The 17,669-nt window shown below is 58.2% G+C and overlaps 3 protein-coding genes across 6 annotated transcripts in view; 1 reads left to right on the top strand and 2 right to left on the bottom strand.

Annotated features, from left to right (window-relative positions):
* Window positions 1-963: 963 nt before the first annotated feature.
* On the bottom strand, window positions 964-4,472 carry KRTCAP2 (keratinocyte associated protein 2). The gene is made up of 5 exons (XM_004388534.2): window positions 4,232-4,472; window positions 3,757-3,911; window positions 3,556-3,619; window positions 1,348-1,414; window positions 964-1,116 (listed from the first exon to the last, which is right to left on the bottom strand). Exons 1-5 carry the CDS (start codon window positions 4,470-4,472, stop codon window positions 996-998), a joined length of 648 nt encoding a protein of 215 aa, XP_004388591.2. The 3' UTR covers window positions 964-995.
* Window positions 4,473-4,839: 367 nt separating this feature from the next.
* Window positions 4,840-13,610, top strand: TRIM46 (tripartite motif containing 46). 4 transcript variants are annotated; one of them, XM_004388530.2, is made up of 10 exons: window positions 4,840-5,091; window positions 6,431-6,692; window positions 6,928-7,271; window positions 7,935-8,078; window positions 8,195-8,290; window positions 8,944-9,197; window positions 9,443-9,564; window positions 10,540-10,842; window positions 11,692-11,989; window positions 13,012-13,405. In XM_004388530.2, exons 1-10 carry the CDS (start codon window positions 5,029-5,031, stop codon window positions 13,403-13,405), a joined length of 2,280 nt encoding a protein of 759 aa, XP_004388587.1. In that variant the 5' UTR covers window positions 4,840-5,028. The 4 variants fall into 4 exon arrangements, with proteins under 4 accessions (XP_004388587.1, XP_004388590.1, XP_004388589.1 ...); XM_004388532.1 differs by lacking the exon at window positions 4,840-5,091 and adding an exon at window positions 5,660-5,683 and having other exon boundaries at window positions 8,195-8,275; window positions 9,016-9,197; XM_004388531.1 differs by lacking the exon at window positions 4,840-5,091 and adding an exon at window positions 5,804-5,879 and having other exon boundaries at window positions 13,012-13,464.
* Window positions 13,611-15,343: 1,733 nt separating this feature from the next.
* The window catches only part of MUC1 (mucin 1, cell surface associated), a 4,104-nt gene continuing 1,778 nt past the window's right edge, over window positions 15,344-17,669 (bottom strand). Inside the window, exons 2-7 of the mRNA XM_012559114.1 lie at window positions 17,310-17,656; window positions 17,161-17,216; window positions 16,891-17,024; window positions 16,625-16,746; window positions 16,401-16,544; window positions 15,344-15,412 (exon numbers count right to left, since the gene is read on the bottom strand). Of these exons, the coding sequence (XP_012414568.1) occupies window positions 15,344-15,412; window positions 16,401-16,544; window positions 16,625-16,746; window positions 16,891-17,024; window positions 17,161-17,216; window positions 17,310-17,656 (872 nt within the window). The remainder of the gene's footprint in view (window positions 15,413-16,400; window positions 16,545-16,624; window positions 16,747-16,890; window positions 17,025-17,160; window positions 17,217-17,309; window positions 17,657-17,669) is intronic.

Raw genomic sequence — 17,669 nt, 5'->3', positions numbered from 1 at the left:
CGACTTTTTTCACTTATTCCTTCATCTTCACTGAGTTTTCTTCCCCACCTTAGGTATCTCCCATGCACAGGATTCCATCCTGGAAGGGGAAGTTCTTTCATTCAACCAAGCCACTGGCTTTTACTGCCCATACCAGGCACCGTGAGGAATACAAAGCTGACCGGGGCACCGTGCCCACCCTAAGGCCCACCCCATTCAGCAGGAGAGAGGGCGCCTCGGTGCCTCCAAGGATAGGCATGCTGGACAGAGGCGCGCCTCACGGCAGAGCACTGACAGGGCAGGGCCTGAGCAGCCACCTTCTGTTTCCAAGAAAACAGACTGGCTCAGAGGTGGGTAGCCTTGCTCCATTGTTTTACGTACTTTGCAGAAATTTAGGATGTTCCTAATTTCTTGGCTATGAGACACAGGAGAAAAATGAAGGCATGAGAACAGGGAGGGCGGGGCAGGGATCAACCCGGGAGTCTTTCTCAACACAGGCACATATACATTCTCCAGTAGGGAACTCCCCTATAGGGACTTGGAGCAGAAGGGGCAGGAGGCTCATTTGCTGAGAGTGGGGAGTTGGATAACAGAGCACCCACAGGTGGCAAATGGAACCCCATGGCACAGTGTTGGGGTGACAGACCTTTCCTCTTCCTACTTTTCTGTCCCAAGATCTAGTCCAGTTCTGATGGGCAGGACTCTGCACTGCGGCCTTTTCCACTTTTCCTAGGGGTCAAGGCCACAGGTCATCTGTGCCCTCATCTTCCATGATAAGAGTCTCACACAAGCACATGTCATTCCAGGACCTGGCAATGTGCCTGGCACTGATGGTATTCAATAAACGTTTGGTAAATGAACCCTGGAGGTAAGGTCCCACCGCCCTAAGGTCTGAAAACCGCAGGTGCCCACTACACCAAAGATCCTTCATGCCCAGGCAGGCATCGGCAGATGAGGCCCACCACGTATCACAGCTCACACAACTACAACGAATCAACTTTATTGGACATTCAGGGTCAGTTTCTCTTCTTGCCCTTGCCCGTGACCTTGGCTGGTGTGAGGACTGGAGCTGTTGCCTGGTACAGGGTGGAAGAGATCTTGTTGATGTAGTACAGACCAACCATGGAGAAGATGAAGCTACAGGGTGAAGACAGGAAGGGAGTCACATCATCAGTGCTCATGCTGCCAGCTGGCACCCCCTAGGGCAGATACCAGCATGAGGGAAAGAATCCAGGTTCAGGTTTAGGAAACTGGGGAAGGACAAAAGAGGGAGAGAGAGGGTGAGGGAACTATGGGAAAGAAGGCCTGGGAGGATCCCGTGCCAAAGGCCAGGGCGCTGCATCCCTTACCCAGCTGTCAGGCACCTACCAGGTGGTGACGCAGACTCGGTGGATGAGGCCGGATGCGAAGAGAGCCAACAGGAGGCAGAGGAGAACTAGGGAGGCGAAAGGGGATGAGAAGAGCAGCGGTCAGAATGGCAATAGCAGGCATCCATATGTAGAGTCCAAGAGAGATATGAGGCCCTCTGAATCGTGGGGGACCTGCTTGGAGGGGTGGGCTGTGACAACGGCAACAGGGCCTCAGGTGGCCCTAATGACGCCCAGGACATGGAGGGGACAGATGCTCTTCACTTAACGTCCCTAGCCTGGCTTTCCTCACCTAGAGAGGACAGGTAACAATGAAGCCTGAAGAGCTGGGCTTGCTCCTCTCAGAAGGAGAGAGAGGGTTAAGGCCTTTGTAACAGAAGCCAGCCAGCGGGAATCAATTCAGTAAACTGGCCAGCTAGTGGTGGACACTGAGGGCCTTCCTCCCTGGACACATCAGAGGGCAATGTCGGGATACACTCTCCCAGCAGGGCAGGAAAGGATCTCAAAAACATCCAGGGTAAGACAGAGAGAAGGCGAGAGGGGAGTAAACAAGGGCAAACAGGGCCTGTCCTGCCCAGGTGGGGAGGGCAGAGCAGGGCAGGACAAGAGGGCCAGACACCTTGCCCCGCAGCAACGGTTTCTTTCCAACACACACCAAGACACTACACCTGGGGACAAAATCCAAGAGCGACATCCTGGGGTTAGGAACGCAAGAAGCCCTGGAAGTCTGCAACAGGGTTAGGTGGGGAGAGCAAGGCCGAGACGACAGTGAAGGGCTGAGAGCAAGTGACAAGTCTGCGTTTTACAAGATGAAACTTTCCCACGAGGCTGCATCTGCTGTGAGTTTCTGTGTATGTAGCATTTCTTAGGTGACCTTAAATCTCCATAAATAACTAAATCATCAATTCTCTCTTAATCTGACAGTTATGCTAGCTTGGTCAGGATTCCTGCTGCCGCAGAAATGTGGTTAATCTCTTATGCAGGCTCCTCAGAGTCACTTCAAATAGAGAATTCACAAATAGTGGCTCAAGAAGAGTCAATTTCACATCAGAACCCCTCACTAAATTCAGTCCTGCTTCTTCTGGTGAGGTCAGAGGACACCTCCCCTTGGACAGATGGAAAGCATCAGCCCAACCTTGCCTGTTCCCCTCAAACCTTCCCTGGGAACTGGCCAGAGGTAATCTGTTTCCTGCTTTCAGAGACCTCCAATTCCAAGAGCCTCATATGTCTTCAGACAGCTTTAGTAAGCATATTTTCTTCCTCTAAATAACCTCTGAAGTCCCTACGTGGCACAATGGTTAAGTGCTGAACGAATTGAAAAGCTGGTGGTTTAAACTCACCAAAAGGTACCTCGGAAGACAGGCATGGCCATCTGTTTCCAAAGGCCACAGCCTTGAAAATCCTATGGGGCAGTTCTACTCTGCACCCATGAGGCCACCGTTAGTCAGAATCTACTCGAAGGCAACTTCCAACAAACCACCTTTACAATCTAAGCACCTGGAAATTCCATATTGTGTTGTGGGGGGTTACAAAGGAGAGGGCTCCTTAGGGATTGAATTGTGTCCCCCAGAAATATGTGTTGTAAATCGTAATCTCTACGCCTGTGGTTATAATCCCACTTGGGAATGGAGACCTGGTGGCACAGTGGTTAAGAGGTTGGCTACTAACCAAAAGGTTGGCAGTTCGAATCCACCAGATGCTCCTTGGAAAGTCTGTGGGGCAGTTCTACTCGGTCCTATAGGGTTGCTACGTCTGAAACAACTTGACGGCAACGGGTTTTTTTAATGAGTTGGAATCGACTCATCGGCAACGGGGTTAGTTTTTTTTTATGCCTGTGGTTATAATCCCATTTGAGAATGGGTTTTCTTTGCTATGTTAATGAGGCAGGGTTAGTTTAGGGTGTATCTTGAGTCAATCTCTTTTGAGATATAAACAAAAGATTAAAGGAAAGCTAATAAGCAGAGACGGGGAAGAGAGATGCCAAGTCACATGCAGATCGCCCAGAAGCACAAGCTCAGAAGAGACAAGGACCTTCCTCCAGAGCTGGCAAAGACAGAAAGCCTTCTCCTAGAGCCAGCACCCTGAATTCGGACTTCTAGCCTCCTAACTGTGGGAAAATAAGTTTGTTTGTTAAAGCCACTTGCGCTATTTCTATTATAGCAGCAGTAGATAACTAAGACAGGGTTAAAACCTCTCAATTTTCACTTACTCTCGGGGAAGATCTTTGCTTGGAATCCTTTGCCAAAGACAAGATTCTCCAGATTATTGAAGGCCTGGGTTGAGGGAGTTAAGGAGCAGGGCGAGGACTGGAAGCAGAGCAGTGTGGATAACGTGAAGGGCACAAGCCCGTGTGGCTCTCCACTCTTCCGACCCTCCAACACCCGTCCCCGCTCCGCCTCAAGGAGGATACAGTGAGGGAGAAGACGAAGAGGCCGGAGCCAAGCAGGCCCCCCTGGATGGTGAGCCACTCTGTGGAGGCCAGCTGGCGGCTGTACATCTGCATCCCAGCGAAGAGCAGCAGGGACAGGAGGGAGGAGAGCGCCAGCGACGTGCCCGTACCCACCACTGGAAGGGATGGGAAGAGGGACGGAGTCAGGCCCAGCCCCGCCTCCAGGAGCCGCAAGCGGGTTCGGCCGGTGCCGGAGCTCGGTGGGCCGAGCACTTCCAAGCATTCCCGGGACTGCAGCCACACTCAACTCCCCACACCTCTCGGCGACCCCCAGGTACTCCCCAGCCCTGGACGCCCAGAACCCTTCCATCCCAAGGAAATGCCCGCTCCCTGGAACCAGGACACGTCAGCTCTGCGGGGAGCAGACGGGGAAAGCCGGAGCGCCCCGACTTGGACCCCCGCTAGTCCGCCTCGGGGATCCCGCCAGTCCCATTACCCATCGCGCCCCGCCTGCGGGTCCAATCGGTGCCGCTAGCCAAGAAAGAGCGGGAGCGGAACCGGTGTGTAGTTAGCCGTGCGCAGGCGTCAGCACGAACGCAGCCTTGCTTGCCCGTCTTCCTCTTTCTCGCTCTCGGCGCCTGGACGCAGCGCCCTCTATCGGAGGGGAGGAAATAATGCGTCGAAGAGCATCTTGGGCCACCGCCCTGGTCCCCCGCCTTTCCCAGTACCCAGTGCATCTGCAGCTCCTCGGTGCAAGCTGCACTTAATCCCTTCAAGTCACTGGGCCCCGTGGCTCATAGCCTCCAGTCCATCTCAGTCCACCTCAGTCTACCTCTGTCTTGTTTGCCATTTATGTCTCCTCCAGAGACTGTTTCTTAAACCTCCATCCCCCATGACCACTGCCTCAACATCTCCCCTGGACTCTTGCCCAATCCAAAATCCAGGGCTCACACCCTGGAGCCCATCTTCCTCTGAAACTAGCCTACCGTTTTACATTACTAAGATTAGAGTCCAACGAAGAATGCGAACATAAGAAATGGCTCCCCCCTCAAATACTCTACCATGTTACCCAACCCCACGACCGCCTTCGGAGAGCCACGTGGGGAGAACTATTTCCCACCCCCTACCCGGACGAGCGCAGTTCGAGGCTAGTCCCTGGAGCATGCGCAGAAACACCTCGCCCTCACCCCTCCCCACACCCCCACCGGGTTCCTGCATTGAGCCCAGGGTTCGCAGCCGCAGCCGGGATCCGGTACCCGGGGGCGTGCTGGCGGCGGCGGGCACGGGAGGGCCATGGCTGAGGGTGATAATATGCAGACCTTCACTTCCATCATGGATGCACTGGTCCGCATCAGTGTGAGTTAACGCGGGGTCGAGGGAAGGGGGGGTACAGGGGTCCGGGGCAGGCCGGGGCCTTGAACAGGTGGGGATCCGGGAAGATGATGGGATGTAGACAGGGGTCTGATGATGGCGGAAATCGGGATGCAGGTGTGAGAGAGTAATCCCGGGGCAGCTCGGAGGTGAGCGACGCGAAGGCGCCCGTCTACTGGGGTGCGAGGAGCAAGGAGCTGCCCAGACGCGGCAGGTGGGCTGGGGTAGCCGCCAGCTGTGCACGGTGGCTGGGTCTGCAGGGGAAAGGGGCTATGCTACGAGCAGGGGGCGTTGTGTGAGCTTGGAAAATTTAACACCGAGAACAGGTGGGGTGCGATGAAGGACCCTCCCCAGGGTGTTGTCCCCAATTTGTACCCTCCCCGAGACCCCACCCCACCGCACCCCCACTCAAGACTGCCACGGAGCCTGCGGTTGTCATGACAACCCATGCCCGGCTCTCCCAGGGGCGGTGCCAACCCTGCTCCCCCCACCACTTCCTTCCCCCTCCCTCCCTGTCCCTCCCTCCTTTGTGTCAGCTGCGCCCCTGACAGGGATGGCTACGAAGAGAGGGACCAAGGTGAGGGGTGGGGGGTGGGGCATAGCCTGCGGGCCCCAGCCTCCAAAAAGGGGAGGGGGTACTTCCGGTGGGGAGGGGGCGAGCAGGCGGGACGCTTGTCTCCCCCTGGCTTGGGGAGGGGGGGTTGTCGCTAGCCAGGTTGCGCTGGGGGAGGGGGCAGGAGGGCCAGAGGGTGGGGGCGAAGGAAACTGGGTTGGTATGGGGGACCGGAGGAGGCAGATAGGGAAGGGAAAGATGGGGAATGGTGGTTGGGGCGGCCGCAGGCCGAAGCCGCGGCCGGAGGACTGATGGGGCGAGCTGGAGAATGGAGAGCAAGCGGCGTGTGGCTATGGGGAGGAGTCACGCGGGGGGCTGTAGAGAAGGGGGCGGGGGTCCGCACCGATCTGCAAAATGGGCGGTGTCCTTGAGAGTAGCGCCGGGGGCGGGCTGCCCGGAGATGGGGGGATGGGGCAACGGCCAGGTGAGGGCGGGGGTTCGTGCTGGGCTACCGCAGCAAATTGAAGGGGGTGGGGCTGGGGGAGGCAGGAGCTCCAACCATCCCTGCTCCGTGGGCCTATGGCTCTGCAGGAGGACAACAGAGAAAGAGAGGGCTGGGAAGGTCTGAGAGAGGCAGGTGGTGGGGAAAGGCAGTAGCTCACTTGTCTTGCCTCTTTCTGAGACCCTTAGGGTCTCTAAGGGCAGCTGAGGGCCTTGCCGAGACATGCCCAGGTGTCCAAGCTCTGACCCCCCTTCCTGGTCCTTCCACAGACGAGCATGAAGAACATGGAGAAGGAACTCCTGTGCCCAGTGTGTCAAGAGATGTACAAACAGCCACTGGTGCTGCCCTGTACCCACAACGTATGCCAGGCCTGTGCCCGGGAGGTGCTGAGCCAGCAGGGCTACCTAGGCCATGGTGGGGACCCCAACTCCGAGCCTACCTCTCCTGCTTCTACCCCTTCCACCCGCAGCCCCCGCCTTTCCCGAAGAACTCTCCCCAAGTCAGACCGCCTGGACCGAATGCTTAAGTCAGGTGGGGCTGGGGTCTGTGAGGTGGGGGTGGAGGGTACTGGGATGCCTATCGGGAAGATAGAAGGGGTCCGTCACTGGTCAGGGGCATCTGTCTGTCTTTCCTGGGTGGAGATAACTGCTTATCCAGGCTTTAATGAGAACTGAGCTCTGGCACAATACAAATCTAGTTTTTTAATTGAAATAGACTTGCCCCCACCCCAGCCAGCTGTAACTCTATCTTCCTGGCCCATCCACAGGCTTTGGGACATACCCTGGGCGGAAACGAGGCGCTTTGCACCCCCAGGTGATCATGTTCCCGTGCCCAGCCTGCCAGGGTGATGTGGAGCTGGGGGAGCGGGGCCTGGCAGGCCTTTTCCGGAACCTGACTCTGGAGCGTGTGGTGGAGCGGTACCGCCAGAGTGTGAGTGTAGGTGGTGCCATCCTGTGCCAGCTGTGCAAACCCCCTCCACTCGAGGCCACCAAGGGCTGTACCGAGTGCCGCGCCACCTTCTGCAACGAGTGCTTCAAGCTCTTTCACCCCTGGGGCACCCAGAAGGCCCAGCATGAGCCCACCCTGCCCACCCTCTCCTTCCGTCCCAAGGTGAGCTAGCCTTTGCAGAGCCCGGGGAGGGGCATGGCGGTGCTAGGTGGCTGGGAGTGTCCTCTGGCAGGATGTACATCTGCATCCCAGCTAAGAGCAGCAGGGACGGGGGCTTCCCAAAGGACAGCAAGGAGGTGGGCAGGGGATTCTCTGTAACAGCCATTGGACAAAGCATTCAGCATCTCTATCTCCTCGTCTGCTGAGCGGGGTCGATAATATCTGCCCTGCAATATCTATCCCTGCAGGGTATTGGGAGGCTCATATGAGATAATGTTTGTGACGGTGAACTGTATGTTAAAAAGGGCTATATGCATTCATTCACTGAACAAATATTTGTTGAGCACCTATGTGCCTGGTGCTGTTCTAGGCCCTAAACGAGATGGGCGAGGTTTATCGTTAACCACCGGGCCAAGACTAATTATCATCATTATTATTGTTATTACCGCACATCCCCCTGAGGTAGATCGAGAAAGGAGCAATACTGATTGAAATGGCCATTGCCTGGAGACTGCTGGAAACGCTCTCGTTATGCCAGTGTGTGCCACCAGGTGGCGCTATGGAGCGCCACCAGTCTGAACTTCCTTCCATCACCAGCCTGCTCTTGCGGTAGATCAGCACCCTTTCACCATGGGCTGACTATCTCGTTCCTCTTCATGCCCCTAGGGCCTGATGTGCCCAGACCACAAGGAAGAAGTGACCCACTACTGCAAAACGTGCCAGCGGCTAGTGTGCCAACTCTGCCGTGTGCGGCGTACCCACAGTGGGCACAAGATCACACCAGTGCTCAGTGCCTACCAGGCCCTCAAGGTGAGGACCCCTCCTCACTAGACCCCAGAGCTAACTCACACTCGCCCCCTCTACACCTCTCAACTGCTGGCTTCTGCCAGGCCGGGCATGACGCCCACCTCTTTCTTCCCCCTCAGGACAAGCTGACAAAGAGCCTGACATACATCCTGGGAAACCAGGACACGGTACAGACCCAGATCTGTGAGCTGGAGGAGACCGTGAGGCACACCGAGGTGAGGGAGGGCATGGAGGTGGGCCCTGGGCCCTGCCTGGGAGTGGGGCAAGAGGGGCTGCCAGTGGGAACAGCCCAATCACCTGGTTGCAAGTTTGCAGGAGGCCTGTCGGCAGGGGGCTCCACGTGAGGTGAGGTTGTGGTTAAACCAGGTTGGCAGGAACACCAATGCCCTGGGTCAGGCTGTACCTGGGGCTGCAATGGGGGCAGGGTGGCTATAGCTCAGGACAGGGAGAGCTCAGAAAGCCCCAGGGGCATAGCTCAAAAGCCTGCAGGCCCAGCCTGCTGGGGATGGCATGCACGACTGGAGGTAGGAGCTAGAGTGAGGCTGTGCCAGATTGCTTAAATCAGCTGGCACAGTGATAGGCAATAAGATGGCACAGAGGCCAGTGGACGTGAGCGCAAGCATGTCCTCATTTATTTGGGGGGTCCTTAATGGGTCAGGGTTATAAGGCAGGCATCCTGGAAGGTTAGCACAGATGGTCAGGAGCTGAGCCCACCTGGGTAGCCATGAGCTTGGCCGGCCCTGTTAGAATGAGTGGGTAGGATTTTCCCCCATCCTTTGTGACCCTAGCTGTGGAGTGGTGGCCTGGAGGCTAGCACAGGTGCTTCCATCAAAAGTGGTGCCTCCTGCGGGTGTTTCTCCTTGGGCAGGTGAGCGGTCAGCAGGCCAGGGAAGAGGTGTCCCAGTTGGTGCGAGGGCTGGGGGCTGTGCTGGAGGAGAAGCGGGCGTCGCTGCTTCGGGCCATTGAGGAATGCCAGCAGGAGCGGCTGGCCCGGCTCAGTGCCCAGATCCAGGAGCACCGAAGCCTGCTGGATGGCTCAGGTCTGGTGGGCTATGCCCAGGAGGTGCTCAAGGAAACGGACCACCCTTGCTTTGTGCAAGCGGCAAAGCAGCTGCATCACAGGTACCTACAGTGTGGGACGGGGGTGCCATGGGTGTAGCCAACATCTAAGATGATACCCAGAGTACTGCCAGGGGGAGAGCTGGGGCCCTGAGCATCATCATAAGACCAAACTGATGCCCACTTGCTCCAGAGAGCAGGGCAGAAACCCAAAGCAGATTCCAAGGCTCTAGGGACAGGAAGGGAGAATCAAGGGGAAGGTGGCTGTCCAGCTGGCAGTACCTGACCCTTGCCTGCCCCCATTCCAGGATTGCCCGAGCAACTGAGGCCCTCCAGACCTTCCGGCCAGCTGTGAGCTCCTCCTTCCGCCATTGCCAGCTGGATGTGGGGCGTGAGATGAAGCTACTGACGGAGCTTAACTTCCTGCGAGGTAAGGAGGTGGCCAGGCCCCATGCCCAACCAGAGCCTTCCTCCCTTCCTTCCCAGCAGCGGGCCCGGGGGGCAGTGCCCACCAGGGACCTCCCCGGCCTCCTGCCCGGCCTGGCCAGCCACTCCTCCCACCCAGCCCCCCCTGCCACACCGTCCCACCGCGCTCAGCGCTGCTTCTCCCTCTCTTTGTTTGTAGGCTGTGGCCACCGCGGACTCTGCTCCGGAGCACCCCAGGCAAGTCGGGGGCCCTGCCCCCCGCCGGGCCCCTACCCTGCCCTGCCGCTCCCACGCAGCTCGGCCACCCCACTCATTGCCTCGTTCTCTTTGCCACCTTAAGCAGACTTCTTGGCCCTCCCACTTCACCGCTGTCCTCTGTCTCTCTACTACCTTCTTCAGGCTCTTGCTCTTCTGCCCTGTTGCCCTTGTGACCCTTGCCCTCTGGACTTCCATGACTCCCCGTGACCTCTACCCCGCCCTCAAGCTTGTGCTTTGCCTCGTCATCCCCCCATTCTCTATCTTGCCAACTTTTGCCTCTCCCTCCCGATTCTGCTGTCCCCTCTTCTGCCCAGTACCCTCTGGCCTGGGTCCCAGTGGCCTCTGCCTGCATTCCCCCCGGGTCTCCTCTCTCCATTCATAGAACTCCAAGGCTAGAGGGCCCCCAGGGCTTATCTGGTTTGATCCTCTCAGTTGACAGAGGAGGAAGTTGAGGCCCAGAGAGGGACAGCGACTTACCTAAGGGCGCAGTGAGCTAGTGGCAGAACTAGAACACAGACCTCCGACTCCCTGCCCGGTGCTCCCCTGCCTTCTTTTTCTCCCTACTCTTGGGCTCTGCCCTGCCCAGATGGGTCTCTGCCCCACTCCCTCTCACCCACACTCACCCCCCGGCTCCCGCTGCTTCCCGTCTTCCTGCCTGCCCCTGCCCTCCAAGCCCGGCCGGTGGCCAGGCCCTGACTGACCCCGCTGTTTCTCCCAACAGTGCCTGAGGCGCCTGTCATTGACACCCAGCGCACCTTTGCCTACGACCAGATCTTCCTGTGCTGGCGGCTGCCCCCCCACTCGCCACCTGCCTGGCACTACACCATTGAGTTCCGGCGCACAGATGTGCCCGCCCAGCCGGGCCCCACCCGCTGGCAGCGGCGGGAGGAGGTGAGGGGCACCAGCGCCCTGCTGGAGAACCCCGACACGGGCTCCGTGTACGTGCTGCGTGTCCGTGGTTGCAATAAGGCCGGTTTTGGCGAGTACAGTGAAGACGTGCATCTGCATACGCCCCCAGCACCTGGTGAGTGAGCTGGCGGGGGCACGGTGTGCCAGGCATGAGGGGCCCTGAGGAGGGCATGGAGCAGGCAGGGCCCCAGGCGTCGGCACTGGTTCAGGGTGGGCACTGCAGAGGTGATATAACATATGGGTCACGTACACTAGCTCTGGAGGCCGACTGCCTGGGTTCAAATCCCAGCTTTGCCTCTTACCAGCTGTGCAGCTTTGGGCAAGTTTTTCAGCCTCTCTGAACTTCAGCTTCCTCTTTTATAAGCCAGGAATAATAATAATAATACTTACCCCATAGGGTTGTTGTGAGAAATAAACAAGATAGGATACGTGTAAGGTGTTACACGGTTTTTGGCTCTGAGTAGGGGTTCAGTCAATGTTAGAAAAGTCTAGAAAATAGTGTGGTCCCTGGGGTGTGGGCATGATAGGGGAGCATCACCACCCATGCAGGGGGCATAAGAGGTAGGGCTTGGGTGTAAGGGCCAAGTGTGAGCCGTGGTGTGGGACTGTCACCAGGGGGACAGAACAAGAATGGGACTGTCCATAGGACCAGCCACAGGAACAGGGTTGGAGGAAGCACTGTGGCTCGGCTGGGCCTGGGAGACTGGTTTCTGTGCCCACCTGCCACCACTGAACTCTTCCTGAGGCCCCACGCCCATTTGGGATTCACCTTCTTGTTTCCTTATGCCCCCATGCCAGTTCCCCAGGCCCTGTTGCCCTGTACCCTGACCCATTCCTGGTGGCTGAACCCCTTGGCAACTTGTTCCATTTGGAGATCTCCCAGTGTCCTCTGCTGACACCTCACAGTCCCCGGTGTCAGTATTTGTCCCTGAAGCCTTCTGCCTCACCTCTCCCTTCCCCCCAGTCCTGCACTTTTTCCTCGATGGCCGCTGGGGCACAAGCCGAGAGCGGCTGGCCATCAGCAAGGACCAGCGTGCCGTTCGGAGCGTTCCAGGGCTGCCCCTGCTGCTGGCTGCTGAGCGGCTGCTGACCGGCTGCCACCTGAGTGTGGACGTGGTCCTGGGTGATGTGGCCGTGACCCAGGGCCGCAGCTACTGGGCCTGTGCTGTGGACCCAGCCTCCTACTTGGTCAAGGTGGGCGTCGGGCTGGAGAGCAAGCTTCAGGAAAGCTTCCAGGGCGCCCCTGACGTGATCAGCCCCAGGTCAGGCCCCTCTGGAAGGGGTGCGGGGACCCTGGGTGGGACCTGGGGGTGGGGTGGGGAGGGGTGGGGCTGGGGAGGAATCAGAAAGAGGTGGTAGGAGCGGGGAAGCCAGGCTGGGAGACCTGTGGCCTCGGCTTAGCAAAAGGGCTTTGAGGATTGATCTTCAGAGTGTGTGGTTGGGGAAGGGGATGACAGAAGGAGGAGCCATCTATCTCCACTTCCTTCCACCTGTCATTCAGGACCACCACACCATCCCTCGAAGGCCCCATGTCCTTTGTCCCCAGTGCCCCATTCCCAACATTCTTTCTCCACAAAATCCTTTGTCTCCAGTGCTTTTCACTCACGTCGTTTCTCAACATCCTAAAATTTCCCCGAAACATGCCACCTCCATCACCCTTTCATCCCCAACATCCTATTTGAATACCCACCCCGACACGTGCCTCTCTCCCTGAACCGTTTCTCCCCAGCACCCTCTCTTCAAAATGCTTTCTCCCAGCACCAGTTCCCTCCTAAACCCTATTGTCCCAACCCAACATCCCTCTACCTTCATGACACCAACCCACCCTCATCTCTCCTAATACCCACCTTCCCAGCATCCTTTCCCTGTCCCCCACCCCCACCCCCCGTATCTTGTTCACTAACCCCTCCTCCTTCCAACATCCTCTAACCCTCAAAACCCTCTCCTCGGCATGATGTTCCGACGCCATTTTCCTCACCACCTTCCTTTCTCGGTAGGCATCCGTTTCTGCAGTGTGCTTTATCAACACCTTGTCTTTCCTTCCCCCCAACACCTCTCTTGCCAGTGTTCTTTACTCTCAATGCCCCTTCCTCAGCAGACCCAACCTCCAACACTCTGTATAATCTGTCTCTTCAGCGTGTTTTCTCCTCAAACCCAAAGTCCATCTCTTCAACTTCTCGCCCTCCAACCTTCCATTCTTCCAACATCTCAGCCCTCTGGTTCCCCATACTCCATCGTCCTACTCCATCCCCCAACATCTCCTACCCAACACCCACTCCTGCAGGTACGACCCAGACAGTGGACATGACAGCGGTGCCGAAGACGCCACAGTGGAGGCGTCGCCACCCTTCGCCTTCCTAACCATCGGCATGGGCAAGATCCTGCTGGGGTCCGGGGCGAGCTCAAATCCTGGGCTGACAGGAAGGGACGGCCCCGCAGCCAGCTGCACAGTGCCCTTGCCGCCCCGCCTGGGAATCTGCCTGGACTACGAGAGGGGCCGTGTTTCCTTCCTGGATGCTGTGTCCTTCCGCGGGCTCCTGGAGTGCCCCCTGGACTGCTCAGGGCCTGTGTGCCCAGCCTTCTGCTTCATTGGGGGTGGTGCGGTACAGCTACAGGAGCCTGTAGGCACTAAGCCGGAGAGGAAGGTCACCATCGGAGGCTTTGCCAAGCTGGACTGACCCTCTCAGCTCCCTATTCTGGAGTTGGGCGCCTCCTGCGGCCTGGCTCCCCAAGCCTCCTTGTGCTGGGTGATTCCCCCTGGCAGCTCCTCCCCCAAACTTCCTACCACATGGTCCTGCCCCGTACCCTGTGTCCGTGTCTCCCCAGGATCTTCTCTTGACCAACAGGTTCTCCTCTGTTCACCTCTCTGGAGGCCCCCAGCTCACCAATCTCTGCCCGGTGCCCTTCCTTGGCATCTTACCCAAAGTCATGGAGAGAGTCCCTACCCCATCCCTGTCCTGTCCTCCTCCAAGGCTGATTGGGAGGGAGGGTACCTGGAACACTGGGCATGATCTCCAGCTCTGCCCTCTGTTCTGCCAAGCTCCCTGCCTCAGGGATGCTGAATTACACACATCCTTGGGGTGGGCAGGCTTCTGGGCCAGACACTGCCCAGGCACTTCCTGGTGAAGGGAAGGGGACCCTGCCATCCTGCTCTGTTTGGGTCCTCATGCCCCCAGCCGCATGCCCCGTATGCCCTTCCCGTCCTTGCATGCTTTACTTGTTCTACACTCATGCCAGCGTGCCAAGTCTCCCTTGGGGCCCCAGCTGAGGCTAGATGTCCCCATTGGGTTGGGCCAGGCAAGGTTTCTGGTGCCTGCTGCTGCCCCCTGCGGTGGGTACCGCTAGGCCTGTGCCAAGCAACAGCTGTTATTTTCATGGTTTATAAACAATAAACTGTGATGCCAGGCACTTCTCTGCCTTCCCTGAGCCCGATCTTTCTTCATGGTTTCTGTGCTTGGTGTGGCAGGCGGAAGGGATCCAGGGTGCTCTGCTGTTGTTCCAGGGCAGGGGTGCCCGGTGGATCCAGCACCTAAAGGAAGGAAGACCCCTAGGCCAGGGCTCCGGAGTCTCCCGCCACAGACTGTGTGCCCCGCCCTAGCCCACCACGGCCGCCAGGGGGCGCATCTTTCTGGTTGACGGTCGCAGCTCCGCGACGGGGCGTCCCGGCGGCGCCAGCCCCTGGGAGAGTGTAGTTGACGGGGCGGGCATTGTGCCTGAGCTCAAAGGAGTCAGGGAACCAGAACCACTTCCCCATTCCCAGGGTGTCAGGGAGCAAACCCCAGAGCCCCCCGGGTGGGGCGGCGAGGAGCGAGGGAGGGAGGGAGCTGGGCCTGGTGCCAGCATCCGGATCTGACCCAGCCCCCACTTATCCTGGCCGTGTTGACTCTGCCGCTGTTATCACGGCCCAAGGATCTACTTCACACCCGGCAGCTAAGAATACAGCCGTCTGGGGGCACTGTGCCAAGGGGTGAAGGCGTGGGCTGCGCTGGCTCAGATGAGACTCAGGCCCGAGGAGACCGGAGAGCCACCAGGGCGCCCAGGTGGAGTCCAGTCGGGAAGGCCCTCCCAGGCCCGCGTAGGTTTCGTTTCCTCCTTCCTCCTGCGCCGCCGCTGATGGGGGGAGAGGTGACTCCTTGGCTCTGCCCCTGGCCACCCATGTGCCCCAATGTCTCCTCTCCATCCCTGCTGTTTTGTCCTCAAGTGAGTCAGTCGCTTCCTTTCCTCCCAGTCTCCTCCCCAGAGGCCCCACCCCACCCCCTACGTACACAGGCACGCTGACCGCCCCTCTTATCTCTGAGGGTCACAGGTGAAGGATCGTAAGTTGGAGGCCAGCGGGAGGCCTACGTTTTATTCAGCAGCCAAGTTCAGGTTTCCACCCCCAACTCCAAGGCTTTCTGGGCCAGTCCATCTGGGGGTCACCACTGCCCGCTGGCCCAGCCAGCTCTTCTTGGGGCTGACATGGGCTTCACCAGGACTCAGGTTAGGGGCCTAGGTGCGGCCTCTGAGAACAGCTGTGAGCAGCCCACCTGGACTCCCAGCTCACCAGCCCAGAGAGTGGAGGGGCTCTGGCAGTGAGGAACAAGAGGGAGGCCGGAGGCCCAGCAGGAGTCCGGCCCCTATAAGTCGGCAGAACTGGCTGCTTCGTTCCTGAAGAAGACGCTGCCGCCACCGTTGCCCGCAGATACCTGGGTTGGGGGAGAAGGGACTCAGGGTGAGGGAAGGGTCACTTATTCAGAGAACCTGGATGGCACCGCAGGCTGGGGTAACAGCTCTAGGGGCCCAGCCAGCTCCCAAAGGGTTAATTCAGAGAGAGCACCTGCCGGGCCCCACCGGCAGCCAGGTGACTGTAAACAGGGCCTCTCCTCCTCCCTCTGGTTCCCTTCTCTCCCTCCCCTCGGCTCTAATCCGCCCCCATGCCCCCCTCCTGCCCCCTTCTCCCTCCAGTCTCTGCTCTTCCGGCCAAGGAGGGGTGTGTGTACAACAGAGAGAGAGGTCCCCAGGGGAAGGCAAAACAGGGAAGAAAAGAAACTCTCCCCTCCCCCACGGGGAGTGGGGCTCTAGCCCCAGTGGCCACTATAATTATTTACTAGGTCCCGTAGGGAAAGGCCAGGAGAGGCTCCTGCTGGCACCCAGGCTCACCTGGCTCGGGGAAACTTCTCCCTCCTTCACGTCAGAGATCCCCCACCCCACCCCCTACCTCCACCGTCTTTCTCAATCTACGCTGCATTCTTAGGAAGTGGGTGGGAGCACTGGTGCTCAGTCCTTGTGACCTCTGCAGGTAAGGCTCCCCTGGGCTCAGGGCCCCACCCATTTCACCCTTGGCATCCAAGCGAGCGCCAGCCACCGCACTAGCTCAGCCAAGCGGTGAATGTGGACAGGCAGTGCCTTTTGGGAATGTCGGTAGTGGGGCACTCCCTCGTGACTTCCCGTAAATAACCCCGACTCATACAGACCCCTTTTTTCTAGTCCCCTTTCTTCCCTGGTCTCCTCCCCAGGCCTTTCCCCCTAGAATTCCTCTGACCTCCACGCCCCTCCTTGCCAGCCCCTCCACCGCTTACCTCCTGCCACCTCTTACCTCTTCCGAGCTCTTTAGATTTTTCAAGTACCCCCTAAGAACCCCTGCCCCAGTCAAGCCCCTGCTCCCCCTCCCCAGCCTGTGGAGCCCATCATCACCTCCTCCTCAGGTCTGGTACTGCCAGGAGGCACATAGCGCCCATGTGTGTGGTAGGTGGGGTACTCGCTCATAGGGTGGTAGGCGTCACGGGTTGGAAAGACATCCAGCTGTCCATGGTTCTTTCGGCGGCACTGATGCACAGCCTGGGCAGAGAGGGGGTTTGGGTGGGCCATGGGGCTCCCTCTGGCAGGGCAACTCTGTCAAGGCCAGAAACGACACTCACCAGGGCAACGAGATAGATGACGGCCAGCGCCACCAGGACACAGACCAGCACCAGCAGGGCAATGCCCCAGCCTGGTACCCCAGACCCAGATGGGGCAGAGGAAGAAAAAGGCGCATCGGACACTAAAAGGAAAAACAGTGGTCAGGGCATCTTTCAAAGGGGGCAACCCTTCCCTCACCAGCTCAGAAAGGGAGAGCCAGAACCCAGATGCTAGAGGAGAGGACCCTTGGTGTGGCGTGGGGCTGCATCTGGGGAAGTGGTCTCACCACGGACTCCTGAAATGCGCAGGTTATTTCTGTCTGGGTTTGCTGAATACTGAACAAACCGATACTCCACGTCGCTGGCGTTGGTGGTACCCGCTTGGAAGGCGAGAGCTGATTCTACCACCACAGATCCTGGCCTGGTCACAGGGACACGGGCAACTTGGCCTCAGCATGTGCCCCCCAAGCACAACCACAAATGCACCAGCCCCTCCCCACGACGTGCCAACATCCACCCACCCTCTCCCACACAGAGTCCACTGCCTGGAACTGTACCTGAACTTGATAATAGAGAAGCCCAGATAATCTGCTCCTTCATAGATCTGTGAAAACTGGTGTGAGAGGGACAGGACTCAGGCTTGATGCTAGGGGTTTGAGTACTGGCTGCTTCAGGGGAGCATGGTGGAGGAAAGGCAGATACTCACCAAATTAGAAATGTTTCTCTGCAGTTCTTGGTAGTAGTTGGTGCTGGGGTCTTCCAGGGAGGAGTTAAACTGAAGATTCAAAATGTCGAAAGAGAGGAAAAACAAGGAGACCCTAAGAGACAATTGGGAAGAAGTGCTAGGATTGAAGGAGGTAGTAGAAACTATGCTAGAAGTAGTGCTACCGGCAAAAGTTCTGGAACTGTGGCCAGTAGGGATGATGGGAATATCAGACTGGTGGCTAGGAACCGAAGATACAGTACTGTTGCCAGTTGGGGTGCCATGTTGAACTGGAGTGATAGTTGAGCCTGAGGCAGGGCTGGTGGCTGTGGCAGAGACGACATTGCTGACTGGAGGGATGGC

Source organism: Trichechus manatus, unplaced genomic scaffold, assembly GCF_000243295.1.
Source record: "Trichechus manatus latirostris isolate Lorelei unplaced genomic scaffold, TriManLat1.0 scaffold00213, whole genome shotgun sequence".
In the NCBI taxonomy this organism is placed as follows: domain Eukaryota; kingdom Metazoa; phylum Chordata; class Mammalia; order Sirenia; family Trichechidae; genus Trichechus; species Trichechus manatus.
Note: the sequence above shows the minus strand (reverse complement) of the source record. Positions and strands in the feature narration are given on the sequence as shown.